Source organism: Callorhinus ursinus, unplaced genomic scaffold, assembly GCF_003265705.2.
Source record: "Callorhinus ursinus isolate GAN/ISIS: 27379988/994484 unplaced genomic scaffold, GSC_fseal_2.0 scaffold5, whole genome shotgun sequence".
NCBI lineage: Eukaryota > Metazoa > Chordata > Mammalia > Carnivora > Otariidae > Callorhinus > Callorhinus ursinus.
Window position 1 is genome coordinate 44,464,969 of NW_027397067.1, and position 20,204 is coordinate 44,485,172.

The 20,204-nt window shown below is 43.8% G+C and overlaps 1 protein-coding gene across 1 annotated transcript in view; it reads left to right on the top strand.

Annotated features, from left to right (window-relative positions):
• LAPTM4B (lysosomal protein transmembrane 4 beta) overlaps nt 1-19,964 on the top strand; it is a 77,441-nt gene extending 57,477 nt beyond the window's left edge. Inside the window, exon 7 of the mRNA XM_025870887.2 lies at nt 18,791-19,964. Within this exon, the coding sequence (XP_025726672.1) occupies nt 18,791-18,868 (78 nt within the window). The 3' untranslated portion in view covers nt 18,869-19,964. The remainder of the gene's footprint in view (nt 1-18,790) is intronic.
• Nucleotides 19,965-20,204: the final 240 nt, after the last annotated feature.

A 20,204-nucleotide genomic window follows, 5' to 3' on the forward strand; every position in this document is an offset into this window, starting at 1 on the left:
TTTGAGAAAGTTTTTATTTTCCCCCTTTGAAAGATTCAGAATTAGACATGGAATAAGAAACAGGTAGGTTTTATTTAGGCTAACATAACATAAATTTTTTTTTTAAAGGGATTACTACCTTTTTTTTTTTAAGATTTTATTTATTTATTTGAGAGAGAGGATGAGAGACAGAGAGCATGAGAGGGAGGAGGGTGAGAAGGAGAAGGAGACCCTCCGCCGAGCAGGGAGCCCGACGTGGGACTCGATCCCGGGACTCCAGGGTCATGACCCGAGCCGAAGGCAGTCGCCCAACCAACTGAGCCACCCAGGCGCCCATAACATAAAATTTTATAGTTATACTTTTCAACTGGACATCCCCAGCTCTTCCTTTTTTGTTTTTTACTTTAAATTTTTTATTGTTATGTTAATCACCATACATTACATCATTAGTTTTTGATGTGGTGTTCCATGATTCATTGTTTGTGCATAACACCCAGTGCTCCACGCAGAACGTGCCCTCTTTAATACCCATCACCAGGCTGACCCATCCCCCCACCCCCCTCCCCTCTAGAACCCTCAGTTTGTTTCTCAGAGTCCATAGTCTCTCATGGTTCGTCTCCCCCTCTGATTTACTCCCCTTCATTCTTCCCCTCCTGCTATCTTCTTCTTCTTTTTTTTTTTTCTTAACGTATATTGCATTATTTGTTTCAGATGTACAGATCTGTGATTCAACAGTCTTGCACAATTCACAGCGCTCACCATAGCACATACCCTCCCCAATGTCTATCACCCAGCCACCCCATCCCTCCCACCCCCCACCACTCCAGCAACCCTCAGTTTGTTTCCTGAGATTAAGAATTCCTCATATCAGTGAGGTCATATGATACGTGTCTTTCTCTGCTTGACTTATTTCACTCAGCATAACACCCTCCAGTTCCATCCACATCATTGCAAATGGCAAGATCTCATTCCTTTTGATGGCTGCATAATATTCCATTGTGTATATATACCACCTCTTCTTTATCCATTCATCTGTCGATGGACATCTTGGCTCTTTCCACAGTTTGGCTATTGTGGACATTGCTGCTATAAACATCGGGGTGCACGTACCCCTTCGGATCCCTACATTTGTGTCTTTGTGGTAAATACCCAGTAGTGCAATTGCTGGATTGTATGGTAGCTCTATTTTCAACTTTTTGAGGAAACTCCATACTGTTTTCCAGAGTGGTTGCACCAGCTTGCATTCCCACCAACAGTATAGGAGGGTTCCCCTTTCTCTGCATCCCCGCCAACATCTGTCGTTTCCTGTGGACATCCCCAGCTCTTCTAATAATAGACCTCTTTCTTCAGAAAAGCTTCCAGCTTGGAGTTGGTTTAAAATAACTAGAATTTGGGACCACAGACTGGTGCCAACTGTGATGGTTTCCTGGTATGTTGACAGAGGGGCTGGAGAATTGTTTGGTCATGATTATTGGTCATTATCTTCTTGGTCACGCTGTACCAACTTGACATTTTTAAGACAGGAAACTGAGTTGCTGATAATGTTTCTACTTTCTCAAAGTTCCCAGTGAACCTTTCTTTTTCTCTGTGTGTGTTTGTTTTTTAAAGAAGGATATTCTTGCGGAAGGGAGATTTATTGTTTCTCATAACTGGGTTGCGTTGATAATCTACTCCAAAATGTAGGGTTAGAGCACCACCTGAGTCTCAGCTCTTCTGACAGTATTTTTAAAGATTTTTTTAAAAAAAAGATAATGGTATTGTGCTTATTTTTTAAAGAGTCCTTATTATACCTAACAAAATAATTCTTTACTATCGTAAGATACCCAGTAAGTGCTCAGATTTCCAGTTGTCTCATAAATGTTTTTCTGGTGGTTTATTTGAAACAGGAACTATGGGTCAATCTGTATTTTAAGACTCTCTAATTTTTTGTTAAAGAAACTAGTTTGTCCTACAGACTAGATTTGTCTGACTGCTTGCCTCTGTAATGTAGTCCTCTGTATTCCCACTAGATTAGCACTTGGAGCTAGAGGTTTCCCATATTAATATCCCCCTTTTTTTGCAATATTACTTTATAATTGATCATTTGTTCTTCCATCAAGAGGCAGATAATGTCTGGCTGATTCTACCTTTTTGGAATGTCAGCACCATTAATATCTACCACCTGGATTCAGTGATTCATTGGGGGTTGCAATATGATGACATGCTATCACTCCTTGCTCACTTATTAGCTGGAATATTTCTATAAAGAGAAACTTTCCCTCATACTCAACTTGCTTACCCAGTGGTACGTGTGACCTGGGTAAATATACTTGATTTTGTTATTTATCAGTTGTCAAAATGGTGAGTTGGTCTGTCATGCTCTAGTGGTGACCAGTGAAGGTTTTTTTGTTTGCTTGTTTGTTTTTATGTAATGAATGAACTCATGAAAAGAGGCCTATTAGGAGAAGAGCTGAGGGTGTCCAATTGAAAAGTAAACTATCTTGATACATTTTATCAGTAAGCCTAAGGAAAACTTTAACCTATTATCCCATACCCTTTTGAGACTTTCAAAGGGAAAAAAATAAAAGCTTTCTCTAAAAAGCTAGTACATTATAGTTAATATCCTTATTGATGCTCAAGTTGTACCATCTTTGGCCAATGGGAGCCTCTTCAGTTCGGCCCCTAAGTCTTGACAGACCATGGCTTCCTTGCTGTCTGGTTGACAGGATGCTCCAGGCTCATCTTGTCTATTTATAATCCCAGACCTGGAATCAGCCGTTTCTTCAAGGAGCCCTGCTTCCTTTAGGTGGAGACCATAATCTGGATTTCCAGGGTTGGAGAACATATTTCTTTTTAAGCAGGGCTCCACGTGTTTGAAGACTGTTTTGACTAGAACGAAAGGAGTTAGCATTCTAACTTTAAAACTCTAAATATACCAGAGCTTTACTCTGAGACCCTGAGTGGGGGTTGGAATGATCTAGTTCTGTCATTTTCCCTGGTCTCCATAGCTATATTAAGAGCCTCATAGTGTGTAATAATGTGTGCTTCTCTTTTGTCTGTGTCTTATTAGGAACCCACACTGACATAATAACATGTTGCCTTTCACTTCCTATCAAATATTTGGCCAGATGGCTTTTCTCCCAGGCTGAATAGTCTCAGGGTGACCTCTGTGGACACATCCTCTGGGGGCTCTTGTTGGTAGAAAATAAATGTTCTTTTTTTTCTTCTCTAAAATAGAACACATATTATTAGCCGGATATGTAGTTTCTCAAATACTACTGAGACGGAGGATAGATGAGTTATCAGATACTGGAATCATTCCCTGGGTTAATCTAACTTCAGTTTCCCAACCAAACCACAGCGTTGGTTTGAAAGAAATGCTTCAGACAGAGGGGTCACAAACTCCGTTAGTTCATAATGCCCCAGGGTCTTTGGTATTTTTTTCCATGGTGCCTATAGGTCAAAAGAAATACCTAACTGCCCATTGCATGAAGTAGTCAGGTCCAAACAACTTGAGTGGAAGTGAGTGTAATATCTGCCAGTTGTTGCTGTGTTTTCCTTGAAATTTAAAAAAAATTCCACAGTGCCCCTTTGAGTCCCTGTGTACCGCCACAGGGTACCCTAAGGAGACACACCTCCTTTTAGGACGTTGTTGTAGAAATCACACTCTGGATACCTATTATTAATACCACATTCTCTCTCCTACCTCCATCAAAATTTGGCCGTAAGAGGAAAAATGTATTAAATACTAAACATGTAGATGATAGAAACAGATTTCCTTCACATTAAAGTTACGCAAATCGAGATCTTAAAAACTATTTTAATCTGTGCAGCCTTGTCTTGCTAATACTAGTGAAGATTTGAATCATAGTAATACCCAGTATTTAGTTAAATCCCGGAGTAGGGAACCTGGCTCCTTTGGAAATGGAGCACTCTAAAAGCAGTGAGATTAATATTTAGCCAAAATGGCGTCTCAAATTCTGATTCCAGATAAAAGAATCATTGACTTGAGTAATGTAGGAAAATTCCTATTTAGGGATAAATAGGAAAATTTTCAACTTCGTAGAGCCTGTTGTGCCATGTCGTTTTGTGCGTGCTAATCCAGATTAACATTATATACAGGCTTGCTGTGTTGACTTCAGAAAGTATTTTGCTGTGTGGCGCCTTGCTTTGAGCCTGACTGCTTGAAGAACACAGTTAAGAAAAAAGTCAGTGAGGGGTGACTCAGTTGGTTAAGCGTCTGCCTTCCGCCCGGGTCATGATCCCAGGTTTCTGGCATCCAGCCCCCGAGCCCATATTAGGGCTCCCTGCTCAGCGGGGAGCTTGCTTCTCCCTCTGCCCCTTCCCCCACTTGTGCACATGTGCGTGCGCGCTCTCTCTCTCTCTCTCTCTCTCTCTCTCTCTCTCTCTCTCAAATAAATAAATAAAATCTTTAAAAAAGAAAGAAAGAAAGAAAAAAGGCAGTGACCCGGTGGAAGCCAGATTATCTCTCTGGCAGCCATTTCCTTCTGAGGGACCTGAGACTAAAAGAAGGCTGATCTTGGTTTGTCAGAAAAGCCGCCAAACAAATTCCTGGCTGAGGAGGATGGGGGTAGGGTGGGACTTAGTGGTGATCCCAACAACTTTCAGAATTTGTACCTAAAAAGTTCTACAGTTTTTTCCCCCTCCTGTTACTTTTAAAAATCAGGTTGTTTATGCCTTCCTAGGTATGGTTGGCTATGGTTAGAAACAAGTTCCTGACTAGGTAACATGGGTCCCTCTTCTCCCCCCGCCCCTCCACCACAGAGAGAGGTAAAGGGAAGGTAATGAACTAATTGCCAGCAGGAGAGATTTTTCGTTAGACTTCAGAAGAAGGTCTTTCACGCTGGAGAAGCTAGACTGATGCCAAGATGAATGGACAGTCCTCATCTTGCAGATTCTTGAGGAAAAGTCATCACTTCCTGAAAAGGTTTAAGGAAGGCTTCCACCAGAAGACGAGTTACTAGCTGGCTCTCAAGCTGTCTGGCCATTTTGGATTCGTTAAACATACTTCACCAGCAACACATACCTTTCATCACTCCTCTGCCTCTAGCAACCGGAGGGTCCAGAAGCAGTAAGGGGTGGGGGAGAGGAAGATTCTCGAAGAAGAGGACTTCTAGAGAGTTTGAAACTGTAGCCTGTGCTTTAGGTTCTGACACTTCTGGCCTATCACGTACTGGAATACAAAAGGGGGGGGGTCTTACTTGTAATGTCTCAACAGTAGGTGTCCTTTTTGCCTTGTATCTTAATAGTTTATATGATCTCCCTAAGCTTCCCCTCCCCCCTTTTAATTTTAAAAGGCCAAGACAAATGTGAGAGGTTGATAGAGATTTGGTCAAATCTCAGATAAGCAGAGAGAGCAGTTAGGAGACCATCTCCAGAGTCAAGGTTCCTATGATGCTGGAGATGCTCAAGGTCTGATCAGAGCAACAGTTGAGGGAGTGAGGAAGAAGGGAAGGATTGGAGAGAGCTGGGGGAGGTAGGAATGGAAGTTGATCATTGAGGGGCTGTGGAGTGAGATGATCCTCAGGGGTATCTCTCGTTTGTGGCTGTTCTTGAAACATAAAAACCACTTTCCTGAGGGTAGGACAAGGCCTTGGAAGTTACATGGTCCAGCCACCTTTCGGTGCGCCATCTCCAAGACTGTTCCCACAAATGCCATCCACCTGAGGGCTGAATGATTCCATTGATGCTCAGCTCTTTCCCTCTGTTATACCTCCCTGGTCCGTGGCTTCCGTAGCACGGCCTTTCCCCAAACACTCCAGTAGCGGTCGCCATCTGCCAGGCTCTGGGCTGGGTGCTTCGTGAGCTCACTTCATCTCACAAGAGCCCTTGAGGTAGGTGCTCCCAATTCCTGTGTGCAGGAGACGAAATGGAGGCACCACGCGGGTCACTTCCCAAGATGACCGGGCTCGCTAGCAGCAGAAGGGACACTGTAGACACTGTGTGCCTTGAGCAGCCTGGCTGCCGGCTCTTCTTATGCACCAGCTTCCCCCTCAGCTGTCGCCTGTTGAGACTGCCGCCCAGACCATGCGTTCTCAGCACCGGCGCCTGGCGTGGGCCTGCCTGGGGTGAGGAGTGAAGCAGCTACACGGCTCGCTTACTTACTTGCTTATTTATTTATTTATTTATTTATTTTTAAGATTTTGTTTATTTATTTGACAGAGAGAGACACAGCGAGAGAGGGAACACAAGCAGGGGGAGTGGGAGAGGGAGAAGCAGGCCTCCCACGGAGCAGGGAGCCCGATGCGGGGCTTGATCCCAGGACCCTAGGATCACGACCTGAGCCGAAGGCAGACGCTTAACGACTGAGCCATCCAGGCGCCCCGACACAGCTCATTTAGATGTTGCTTCTCAAGGAAAGTCACAAACTTTAGATGCAGTGGGACTTTTTACATTTTGCTTGCTTATTTTTGCTTTTTAGCACCGCGGAAGGGACGGGAGGGTGACTGAGAAGAGTCGAAAGAAAAGCAAAGGTTAAAAGGAAGCTTTGTAACAGCAAGGCAGCTGCCTTCTTCAGAGCCCTGCTGAACAGTCCTGCTTCCTGTAACTCAGCCCCACGCATCTTCCGGACTCCTCCTGCGCGCCCGAGGCAGCAGGTGTGCTCACCCTCCCGTCCGAATGGAAAAGGGTCGTGCAGGAGGTTTCCTCCTGAAAGCTTTTCACCTGCTTTCACGTAGGTTCCATGGTGCAAACTGACAGGATGTGACGTTAACTCTGCTCATACTTCTTTCCTTCCATTAGTAAAATACAGCATTTTTAAAAGTATTCTCTGACCCATACAACTTTTCAGTTATTTCATCCAGCGAGCATCTGGAGGGGTCCAATCAACACATAGCTATTTGAAACCTAAAAGTTCTGGAAGAACATTTCAAATAAACCCAGTTTTCCTTGTGACCTTGGATAAGAGGATATTAATCAATTGCTTAATTGTAACCATCCTATAATAATAGTAAGCAAGAGCAATTTATAGTATTTTTGCAGTGAATTGAGGATACAGTTACCCTCTATTTTCATTGTATTTTACTTTAAAACACATACAGAAGTTGACTTACTTAATCACTTGTGTCCACAATAGAGTCCATATGGATTTTTACTCTAGGAACAAATGAGACATTGGATTTTATTTTTTAATTTGTTCTAAGAAAATTTTCTGGGTATATGTCTTAATGACAAATAAAAAAAAAGTATAAGATGTTCGTGCGACTTCGCTTTTAACAGCAAAAGTATCCAAGCTCATTGTCTAATAACTGGGGACTGGTTTGGTTAAATAAGGTACATCCCCTTGACAAAATGTCTTTATTGTCATAAAAATTATTATGAACAATGTAGCAACAGAAGAAAGGCTTGTGATGTTTTAAAAAGCAGAATATGGGAGTTTTATTGTAGTTACAGCCAGGAAAAAATGAAGCTTGTAGGCCCAAATTAGATTGTAATAGAAAATTAAACATTGATTCGTTGGATGCCGGAAATCAAAGCAGGAGACATTTCTCCCTTTCCATTGACGCGAGGGAGGGAGGGACGTGTACAGGGGAAGGGGGAAACGGGTAAAATGGGAAGCCGGGATGTGAGGGAGTGAGCAGTTCTGCAGCTGCCTTGGCAGCCTCTGGAAGGAATGGTGTAGAATGGTTAAGAAGATGGCACAGCAGGTGGTGTCCCACGTTCAGGCTGGGGGAACGCAGAGGAAGCAGCCGGGGCGCCTTTCTGAGGGTTACCGTGGTGATAGCGTGCCGGCCATTCTTTCCAGCTCCTCTTTGGTTAAATTAGATAGTTTTATTTTAGATAAAAGTACAGGCGTTTACAGATGTATTTGTTTAGATATAGTTATTTAAACATTAGATATTTATGTGCCCAGAACCATTTTAACGTTCAGTTTGAGCTGCTATATTATTTTGGTATTTCCAGACCAAATATCTCATTAGTGAGGATTTTTTGACCCAATTTGAAATATTTGAAGTATGAGTTCTAAATTATGAGTATAATCTATAAAAGAATTTGAGCAGCTTCTCTGCTGAGAATTAAGAGAAATAATGACTTCCTCCTATAATTTATAGTAGTTTTGCAGTGAATTGAGGATAAAATCATCTATCTTGCTTTTTGAAATGATTCCTGTGGCAGACAGGGCTCGGGGAATTTCTCACTAGAGCCTCCCAAAATCTGCTTATGTTGTCCTCCTGGTACATTGGAGTCATTGGATACAAGACGCCATCAGTTGTAAACTGCACCATTATTTTAGGCACTCCTTATTGTATGATGCTGTCAATTACAAGGCAAAGCCTAAATTCAGATGTTATAATGTACAAAAATGTGCACCTTAGAATTTTAAAAATGGGATTATGTGTATGTCTTTGTTTGCTTATTTATGTTATAGGTGAGGATATTTAAAAAGTTTGAAAATAGTTAATGTAGATTCCTTAAAGATAGCCCAGACTTTCTGTTTGTGATAACCCTATCCCAAGTGCCCAAATGGTTATTTCAGTTAATCGTGAAGATTGATAAGTCGGCTATCTCCCCTTTCCTGTTTGCGGTGAGTAAAGGCAGCTCATCCAAATAGGCAAATGTGGTGTGACCAATTTAAGACAAGCATTTAATTTAACTGCTGCCTGTTTTAAACAAGATACATTGTGGACTGTTAGGGGTGGAACAAACGGTGAAGAAGAGAAAATTCTTGTGAGTAATTTAAAATGGACCTTTGGAAGAGCTCCCTAAGTGCCTCTAAATGCTGAGATTGTTTTGAGGCTGTGTAATTTCACATCTGACATCAGCCTGTTTCCAAGGGCCGAATTCAGGGTAATGCTTTTCCTTAGAACGGGCAAAGGGGACCTTTTTCTATAAAGAGCCAGAGAGTAAATATTTTAGGCTCTGTGAGCCATATGGCGTCTGTCATAACGATTCAGCCCTGCTATTGTAGTGTGAAACCAGCTGTAGGTAATCCATACATGAGTAAGTAAGGCTGTGTTCCCGTCAGATTTTATTTATGGATGCCAAAATTTGAATTTTATGTAATTTTCACGTATCACAAAGCATTTTTCTTTTAAACCATTAAAAAATGTTAAGAACTGTTCTTAGGTCACAGGCCACATGAAAAACAGGTGGCAGGCCAGAGTTGGCCCACAGAGTTCCCAGACCTCTGCCTTAGTGGAAATTTAAGCCAAGTTTTCTAGGCATTTGTAGGGCAACTATTTGAACCATCCCAAGGAATTTAATAGTCCCTGCTTTTGGCCTTGAGAGACCTCCGGGTTGAGCTTTCCCCTCCTGCGCGTGGGTTGGCAAAGAACAGCACCTAATCCTTTGGCTCTTTTAAAGGATATCCTTTTCCTGAGAAAGTTTTAGTTCCATATTAGTGATTTTGCCTATAGATTTAAATCAAGCTTGTATTTAACAAACTATAGTAGAAAATCGATAAAAGAATAATTTGCTTGTAAAAGAGTCCCTAAAGCCTTGAAAAATAGTAGCTAAAGCTATTATATGCAGTGTTACCCACTGTCTTTTTTTTTTTTTACAAAGATTTATTCCATAAAGGCTTGTTTTAGTTTACTATCAGAAAAAAAATAATACACACCTTCCTCTCTCTCTCTCCCTCCCCCTCTGCTCCTTTCTTTCTGTATCCATCTGTGTGTCTGTCTATCCATTCATATACGGAATAAAAACTTTATAACCCAATTAATTCCCATTTTGCCTTATTTCTGGGTCATTTTAACACTTGCAGTATGTCCAATGCCACAAGCCATCTCATCGTTCCATAAATGCATAGGATAAAGTGATTTGTTGAGCCTTCGTACATGCCATGTACTGTCCAATAAGCACGTTGCTTGGATTTATTTATTTCACTAACCTTGTGAGAGAGAGATGATTATGGCCACTGTTTACAGATGGAGAAAAGTAAGGGTTTAAAGGTAAGTGGCCGTCCCAAGGCCTCGGAGCTGGGATTGATAGACGCAGATGGTCTGCTCCACAGCCCATGTTCTCAGCTATCACCCCAGCAGGCGCCAGGCTTCTTGACACAGTGGCAAACAGGAAAAATACAGTGTTTGTGTGGCACGGCCTTGTGACTGGACACTGGTTGAGAAGGTCCGCACTTCCCCGTGGAAAAGAAATTGTGTTTATCAGCCACCTCCACTAGCAGATAAGCTGTCTGCTGGTTCAGGCCTTGTACATTTCGGCAAGCGTGGTATCCTCAGTACCTGGCCACAGCACTCATTGATGAAATGAACCAAGAGTATTTAATAAATCATCTGTTTTGTTCTCTTTTTTATCTCCCTTGGAGGAATTCGCTTAGGTTATGTGAACCAGATCAGCTCCATGCCGGTACCCCCAACTGCCCAGTGGTCATCCCCGAGAGAGAGCACCCTGCAGGGCTCACTCCATTTCTTCCTTATCTGCTGCTTTCCTTCAATTCTAGCGAATGGTAGCAACGTCCATCTCGTCACCTTGGCCGGTGACTGGGAGTCATCTTTCAACTTGTTACGATTAATCTCTTAGATAGGTCTCTTCAGCTCTGCCAGATTGATCTAAATCATAAAACTGATTTGCCAACCCCTTATGTAAAAGTCTTCCGGGGGTTCTGCCATTTCTTACTGCAACATTTCTCAGTGGTGATGTCACTCCACTTTGCTATGTGATAGCCAGTTGTGACTTGTGGGGTAATATTTAAAATCTAAGTTTGCCAATGGTTTGATTTTTTTTTTTTTTTGCCCTTTCAGTAAATAGGAACAGATTTAGGATTACCCCTACAATAACACCAGTCTCAGCTGCTTGCATTGGAAAATTTTCTTGAAACGAGAGGAGGGAGCTGAATTATAATTTCATCCTGCCAACTCTATCTTATTTGTGAGCTGACAGGATGTGACGTTAACTCCGCTCATACTTCTTTCCTTCCATTAGTAAAATACAGCATTTTTAAAAGTATTCTCTGACCCATATAACTTTTCAGTTATTCCATCCAGCGAGCATCTGGAGGGGTCCAATCAACACATAGCTATCTTATTTGTGAGACAGTTCGAGGACTGTTCCAGATGTGTTGTCAGCAGTCGCTGCTCTTATGAGTGGCGTGCTTTCATGACTACCAGGCCCCTTGCTTCCCACCCCGTACCTCCCCAAAGGAGACAAAACAAGAAAAAGAAGTCTCCATTCACAGTGGTATTTTCTGTAGTTTTTCATGTTTTATGGGTGGAGAAGGGCAGTTGATTTTGTAAAAACAGTGTGTGCCCACAGAGGAGAGCTCTCTTACATGTGAACATTACCAAAGCTGCCAACGCCCCCTCCCTCACCCCCCAAAATGGCGAGGACCACTGGTTTCTGTGGAAGAAGGGGCCACCTTCCTGTCATTGCTTAGAAGACCAGCTGGAATCATGCCTGTTGTTCCAGGCTCATCTCTGTAATCCCGCCTCACGCACTGAGCTCTCTAGACGGCAGACTACCCACACCTTTACCTAGCTGCCTTGGTCTTTCACGACATACAGTCTGCGTGTGCCCTCCCCGCCTCCTGGCAGCGCTGCTAGGCTGACACAGGGCACCCTGCTCCAGATTGCAGCCTGTTATCTTCAGCTCTGCTTCTCAGCCCACTTGGCTGCCGATAGGAGCCCCGAGGTATGTGGGTAAGGAGCGAGTGCACGGATTCGCTGTTTCAACCAAACCTTTCTTTGGATTTTAGAATTACAGCTCTATGCCCACCCCCTCACGGTAAAAATGGCATCCATTTTTCTTGGACAAAGAGTCGCCTTTGTCACAATTCAGTTACTTTTGTTTAGATTTGGTAAAAAAAGGAGATAAGAGGTAGGGATGGCAAATCCTGTTGTAGGGGGAGATGAATGTACTATCCACTTCTAGCTTTTGAGGTAAAAGGTATCATGAGCTGGCTGTTTCCAAAGGAGTTTCTCGCCACAACCTTAGGGCTGTCCTTCCATATTCAAGAACAGGAATATCTTCAGGATTCTTGAGAAAGGATCCCTGTCAAGTAGGTTTTAGTTCAGTGACCTTCCCTTATAGGCCTTGATCTAGTCATCTGTTTTCTTCAACAAGTAGGGCCCAGAGCACCTTTAATTTTAGCCTCTAACATGTTCTGCCACCACCAGAGCTGAGAAAGGAAAAGAGAACTTCTTTTCTAACCCAAGTAAATAAATGTGTATATAGAGGACTTACTGGTGTCACTTTCTTGAGGAGAGCATGTAGCTGAACTAGTTGTAAAATAATACTGGTTTTTTTAAAGATTTTATTTATTAGAGAGAGAGAGAGAGAGCAAGAGCGTTAGAGAGAGCACTAGCAGGGGGCTGAAGGAGAGGGAGAAGCAGACTCCCCCCTGAGGAGGGAGCCCAACACGGGGCTCGATCCCAGGACCCTGAGATCATGACCTGAGCTGAAGTCAGACGCTTAACTGAGCTACCCAGGCACCCCTAAAATAATACTCTTTTAATTATCTTGCTATAGTTGGGGGATTGCTGCCATTCGTTGAGCACCCAAATGCTAAATCCGGTAGTCCACGTTAGGTATGTTAACTTCCTTAGATCCTTACAACCCCACTTGGAAGGGAACCTGTCATGGTCTTCATTTTATAGATATGCAAACTGCAGTTCAAGTAGATTTAGTAACAGAGGACCCCAGGGATCGTAAATCACAGAGCTAGAATTTGAACCCAGGTCTGATTTCAGATCCTGTGTTTGTCCACCACCATATTGCCTCTAGAATTTGACCCTGGCCACATGTCTACTAAGTGATAGAACTCACATTTGAACACCCCTCTGCCTAAGAACCAGTTCTGAGAAAGGGATACAGAAGCGTGAGACTCTTGCCTTCTAGAAACTTCCTGGAGAGGAGAAAGGTAAATGTATATGAGACAGTTAATAGTACAAGATAATCTATAATTTAATTGATAAGTTATATAAGTGCTTCAGGAAAGTGATTTTGTGTCTTGAGTTCAGAGGTCTGTATTATAATTACTGCCATTCCCAGTATTATTCTTATGACTTCATATAAGGCATCTGAAAATATATCATCATAGTGTTTTTATTTCAAGAACCTACTGTACTGTAATTGCATGACATGATTAAGTGAAGAAGGGTGTCATCGAGGCTGGCATATTTCAGATCTCCGTTTTAGAAATGAATTTAACTTGAGCCTTGGGTTGTTTGGATTTATATGGAGCAACATAAGAAAGAAAAGCCTTCCAAGAGCAGAAAATCACGAGAAGGAGTCAGATTGGTAAGGAGCATGCTGTTCTGGGACTCCTGGGAGTAGACCAGGTAGGGTAGCATCAGGTACTGGGCTGCTGTTGACCTGGGCACGAGCAATACAAAGAATGTGGTATTAAATGAGAGAATTGTTCATTTTCCCATCGCACACCCCTGTTTCCTTGGGGGTACTTCAGGGCACCCTGGTTCTCTAGTTTCCACTGGTGCATGGGGTGCTCTGCATTATGCCTTAATGTGGAGGTTGGGGCTCACTGGACTGGAGAAGAGTCTCAGGCAGGGGTGGGGCCGGTCCTGATCACCCTCTCTGTGAGTGCATATTTCGCCCGAGATAATAACTTCAACCAGCACAGTATTCCCTGGTTGCTTTGTTCCGTGCCTGTACTGCACAGGATCCAGATCCTACCACCCTTTCTTGCTCTGAGAGTCGGAGACCTGGCAAGTCGGCTCATCTTCCAGGCCCCTGCAGAAGCTCCTATCAAGCCAACAGCTCGCCTGCCAGCCAGCAGGGCAAAAGGAACGACGTGGCCCTTAGCCCGTCCCCCATCCTCAGGTTGAAAGTCGCCCCTCGATGATGGACACCCTCTTCCCTTCAGCACTGCCATGATTACTCTTTCACGTTTTAAATGTGATCTGGGTTGTTGACACGGTATTCCATATGCATAGCTAAAGCTCATGGCATTGAAAGACTGATTTCTTCATTTCCCTGCCCGTCTCTTGCCTATCAGCCCAGCAGGAAGCACTGCTGACTCCTTTTCCTGTCTCGTCTAGTGTTTGCCTCTGTATTTTACAAATAGCGTCTACATCGCTGTTTGATGATGGATTTCAGATCTCTTTTGACTTCCTTCTTGTTGACCAGGGTTTAACTCTAGGGCGCCTGGATGGCTCAGTCGGTTAAGCGTCTGCCTTTGGTTTGGGTTGTGATCCCAGGGTCCTGGGATGGAGCCCTGCTTCGGGCTCTCTGCTCCTCAGGGAGCCTGCTTCTCCCTCTCCCCCTGCCCTTCCCCCTGCTCCTGCGTGCTCTCTCTCTCTCTCTCAAATAAATAAGTAAAACCTTAAAAAAAATTAACTCTCCTCCTCCTCATGTTCCCCGCTTCCCTGTCCTGTTCATACCACGGTGTCGGGTTTTCGGTGCCGTCATCAGTCAGTGTTTACTTTGGAGTGAGTATGGGGCAGTGTAGAGCTCTGTGATGTACATTCTCCTGTACGGTGTTTGGTGTTTGATTTTTTTCCCAGCAAACATTTGCCTTGCTCTTTCAGCTGCCAAGTTTTTTATCTGTTACCTAAGTCCCCATCCTTTCTTTCTTTTTTTTTTTTTTTTAAAGATTTTATTTATTTATTCATGAGAGACAGGGAGAGAGAGAGAGAGAAGCAGAGGGAGAAGCAGGCTCCCAAGGAGCAGGGAGCCCGATGCGGGACTCGATCCCAGGACCCCGGGATCATGACCTGAGCCGAAGGCAGACGCTTAACCATCTGAGCCACCCAGGCGCCCCAGTCCCCATCCTTTCTATGTGGCTCTTAGATCTGTCAACCACCTACCAATATTATTTTCCAAGTGTTTGGCTCTTTCAGGTCGTCTGTCAGTTCTCTTTCTTTCCTACGGCTTCTCCTTCCCCTGCCCCAGGGTGGAGGAGGCGCACCCACAGCCATCATCCTGGCTGCTGGTTTCATTTTAACGTACCTCGCCTTGTTAGGATGCGGGAGCCAGCAAGCCGACTTCTGGTGCAATTTACCTCGTGCCTCTTAGCCCCCGTTTTGGACCCCCAAACCTCCAGGGATGGTTCTTTGAGAATCTGCTGAAAGCTCCGAGCACTCTTCCCAGGAAAATAGTTGCACAAACACAAAATTTGGCATGTCATTTTGTGAATGTCTGAAAACACGTATGTAACTTACATATAATACTTCGGGGGATGTAATCTTAGCAACTATAGAGTTCCAAATAAGCCTTTAGTGCCTAAGCGCTAATGGTAATAAGTCCAACTCCATCGTACCCGAAAATCTCCTATTTTTACCAATAAATAGTTCTTTTCTCTTGAGCATTTTATCATTTCTTAGTATTTGATGGAATGAAATTTTAATCCCTTGTGGATGTATGGCCAGCTGGAATCACTTCTCGTTACATTTTGCAACCTTTGATGTTAATTTATTTCTCCCTCCAACGGTTCTTTATATTGATGTAGCTAGGAAAATGAAGTTTGCTCTGGTAACACTCTGAGTATTTGTTGAGTTGAACTGAAATGATTGAGGAGCTGCCTTCCCACAAGCACACTGTAACCTAGCACGGTAAGTCCCAATTAAAGAGACACTACAGACAGATTCTAATCTTCCTAATTAACAGCTGCCTTCTGGGGTCATTGGCAAGAGGGATTTTTCCGTCTGCAAGGAAGAAAGTTACACTATCACACAGTCACTCTGTTAAGCTCCTATTAAGACAAACTCCAAGGGACTGTATGTACTTAGATTAGAATTTCATCGTATTGAATATTGCTTGAAGTAAAGTGATCGGTGGCTGAGATCTGTAATGTGCCTGTGTTTGCCTACTCATTGAGTAGCTGCCGAGTACCAGACAGTGACTTTAGTTTGAAGTAGGATATGACCTATGTTCTTAGTCCTCAGAGATTATTTTTTAGCCATTCATCATGAATGACTAAATTTTGAAAAGTGAAAGAGGGAGTTTAACTAAATGCCAAATTTTAAAAATGTCAAAATAATCGGATTTCCACCAATTTTGTTATATGGCATATTAATTGGCACGTTCTATCTTAATTGAGTTGTTTTCTCTGATTTCCAAGTACTTCATTGATCTTAGTAGAGGAGGACAATAGGGAGTGTTTTTAGTCAGTATCGACAGACTGAAATAGAAATAGTATGGCGGCTTATGTCACCAGCCCTTCTTGAAATCGTCAGTAATATTTACCAGCATTTAGATAAAAAAAAAAAAAAAGATGACGCTGTCGCTTGAGAATGTAAAACTGATTCTGTTTGGACAACTTTCGGTGAAAAGAGCATGAGGTACCAGGTGAAGACTGTTCTTCAGTCAGCTTTTAGTATGTGGTGGTGAGAAAGCGAAGACGCGAGGCTCTCACAAGCCCTGGTGAAAGGACAGACTCATCACCGGGCATCTTGACTTGGTAAAGGATCCAAGGCCATAGAATATTTGAGACAGAAGGCCAATATTGGGATGTTAAAATACCGATGTAAAGTGAAACTTTAAAACAAGTTTGAAGGGGTACCTGGGTGGCTCAGTCAGTTAAGCATCTGCCCTCAGCTCTGGTCATGATCCCAGGGTCCTGGGATCGAGCCCAGCGTCGGGCTCCCTGCTCAGCGGGGAGCCTGCTTCTCCCTCTTCCGCTGCCCCTCCCCCCCCGCTTATGCTTGCGCTCTCTCTCTCTCAAATAAATAAATAAAATATTCTTATAAATAAATAAAACAAGTTTGAAGATAAATCACAAGAAACAGTAACAAACCAATTCAATGTGAAAGCAAGTCTATTTTGACAAACAAAAGGCAAAGTTACAGTATTTTTTTTCTTTTTTAAAAAAAAGTCATGTTTAATCTTCTTTGTACATTTTGAAGAATCTGAGTGTTGTATTTTGCTCAGGAAAGAGAATAAATTGGATGTACTGGCTGATTTCAGTCCCTTTTAAGTAGCTCCGCTGTGTTTTAGGATCATCTCTCCAAGGATAATGATAGATATGAATCAGTTAATTGTTTAATGAGGCTGAGGAGCATAATGCTGAAGCTCGGTCATGCAAAATTTAATACTTCTAGTGTCGGTCACAGCTGTTGCCGCCGGTTAGAAGTTACCGTGTCTCGTGTGCACGTACGCACGCACACACCAGTGTGCAGACGCAGGGAGGGGAGCCGTGGCTTTGTTGTAGAGAATACGCTTTTCTCCCCGGTCAGGCTGAGACCCTCATGGAGAGGCTGCTGCCAGATGCTGGGTACAGCGCCTTCAGGTGGAAGACGGCTGTGTTCAGGCTCTGACCCTCGCCGCCCTGTCATCAGGGTCCCAGCGGGTGCTCTGCCTTCAGGCTCCCCTCCCTTTGCCTGTGCGCTTACCTGTTTACCTGAAGTGCCTCCTCTTCTCTCTGGGCCCGATCCCTCTTCCTGAGACGCCTGGCATTGTTTTCCCTGTGTGTTCTTCTCTGACATCTTGTTCACACCCATGCATTGATCGATCATGCCCCATTTTACCGGCTTCACCTCCAGTCCTCTGTTAATTATTCCTTATGAAACCTTCTCTGCTCAAATGACCGGGTGGTTTCTGTCTCCTAATTGGACCCTCGCCAGTGTCGGCGTCCTCTGCCTGGAATGCCAGGCTGCACTAGCCCATCAAAGGCACATACAGAATCTCCCAGGACCAGCCCGGGCGATGCCTCACTCATTCATTCCACCAACATCTGAGCTCCTACTGTCGGATAGGCACTGGGCCCAACTCCGGGGTTATGTAAGACCGGGCTTGAGCCCGACAGGAGCTCTGAGACTAGGAGAAGAGAAGAATAAGTCGTCAAGTGTGTTGAATTAGAGAGGTAGGAGTGTGTGTGTGTGTGTGTGTGTGTGTGTGTGTGTGTGTGTGTGTGTGTCTGTGTGTCTGTGTGTCTGTGATACTGTTGGGGGAATAGAGTAAAACACAAAACATAAATTTGAGTGTTGTGCCTCTGGGAGCTGAAAGGATAAATAAATGAAAATGCAAGAAATTGATAAATATTTACTGCTTTCAGTGTAAGTGATGTCCATAATTTTGTTTTGTTCTTTTCCATTTGTGAATGTTCTTTCTCTTTGCACAGAGCACTTGAGGTGGGTAAGGTTTTCATTCATCTCATCTCTGTTCCTAAGGGCAGGAACTGTCCTTTATCTTAATCACCTTGTACCCATAATGCCACTCATCTAGTAGGTGCATAATAAATGGTAATTGACTGAAGAAAGGCTAACTATATTGAGTTCATATTCCCTGTTTTTTTTTTTTTTTTTTTTTACTCCAAATCAGTCAGTGTTTTCTTATGTTGACGGTTCAGGAACCATTCCAAGCACTTGTTTTGGGGCTTGAGGTGTGAACAGGAAGGGTCAATCAACTCGAGTGCTTGTTCTCGTTTGTTCCTCTTCAGCCATTTACAGATAATATCGACCACCTCAGGTGTGCGTCAAGCAGTGTTAAGTACTTTGTAGACCTCTAATTCTCTGGTACCCCTGTATGACAGGTGCAGAAATTGAGGTTAAGTAAGTTACTCAAGGCTACGCGGAGAAAATGTGGCCAGTGTCACCGTGAGTGGTTCCCATGGTCAGTCAGGTGCCCACCCTGCTCGTGTGCACACGTAGACATCACCCAGAAGCCTTTTTTCCTCTCGAGACACAGTCGCCTCCTTCCTAGTCCTAGAGACACAGCCCTATGGCCCTCCAGGCACCTTGACGTCCAGGCACATGTGAACAGGGGTTGGGAAACTTGGAAAGGGCCAAAAGTCTCTTCCCATTTTCTCATCGAACTGTAGCCACTTGCTGGCGAGTTGAAATTTGGCACAGGTGATGGCCAACGTTTCTTTGCATGAAAGGTCCAGTGAAGTGAAAGCTCAGGGGGAATGTCTGTGCACTTTTATTACGCACTAACTCTCGTCCGCTCTGTTGCTTCCCAGGTGCTGTTACCCCCGTACGATGACGCTGCTGTGAACAGCACTGCCAAGGAGCCGCCACCACCTTACGTGTCTGCCTGAGCCCTCGAGTGTGGGGGCCTGAGAATAGCAGCTCGATTTCCAGACGTCAGAGCAATAGTTCTTTCTTTGCACTTCTGGGATGAGCTCTCTGAGCTTATTTGTTGCTGAAATGCTCCAGTTTTTAAATGTAGATGTTAAGTGGAAACCCTCTTTAGTTTTAAGCATACGCTTCGGCTAGAGCACGGTGATAGACTCACTGTAGAGTTCTCTGTGTGTGTCGGGGGGCGGGGCTCAGTGGGCTTCCCTTGTCTTCCCCGGGGGTTCCCTAGGCATTGAACCTTCCCAGCAATCTGGATGAGCCCGGAGTCAGAGAAGTCTGGTTTTGTCCCTGCTGGGCCTCAGAGTCAGGGAATTCATCACATTTTTTCTCTGTGTTCCCCCTTATCTCTTTTGAAAGTGTAAAATAAAATCAAAATTAGAGAATGCTTTTCTTAAGCCATTCCAGTATTTGAACAAACCCTTCAAACCTTATAGAACAGGCATATCAATTGTGTGATCATTGCTCTAATTAGGGAAATAGGAGTCCATATCTATATAAATAAAACAACAATTTCCTTATGATTCTTTATGACTTAAATTCAATGACAGTTTGTATTTGCTGTTCAAGGATTTTGTCCATGGGCGGAATTGAGACCCTTCCACAATCCCAGGCAGTGACCGCGGCCACTCTCCGATGGCTGGTCTTGAACGCCCCGTGTCTGGGGTCATGGGGTGGCGTGTCTCGCCTGTGTTACAGTGGTGGAGCGGATGCGTTTAGTACCGCTTGGTGCTCCCTTCCTCCCGGTTTCCCATGCGCACCCAGGACCCTTTTCACTAAGGATTTGCCTGAGAGTATGAAAAAAGGTTTTCTTCTTCTCTCCCTACAAGGCACATCCTACCATTTTGAAATTCCGAGTGTGCTCAGACACCGGTTCAAATGTAAAACAGTCTTCAGAAAGATGAGGAGGGGTGCTTTTCTTGTGGAATGCTCTTATCTCGCCTACCTGAATTTCAAGGAACTTTCATATATTCACATGGTCAAAAGTCACAGCCCTCCTGTTCATTTTTGAGCGTGCTGTAAATGAAGGCTTTGCAATTAAAGTGAGATTTGCCCACATCTGAGAAAGTAACCTTTTGACTCTGTGGTGATCGTGCCTAGGGACCCTTCCCACCCGCATGTGGCCGTGCAGACACAGAGTTTGGCCCGAGGAGGCAGCTTTACAGCTTGTTTCACACATATGTATAAATACACATTTTTTTCTATTTTAGTGCTGATAAAATCAGAGCATCTTAGGCCAAGAGAAATGGAGCCGAACAGACTCGAGCTTCCAACATTCCTAAACCCCACCCCTGCCAA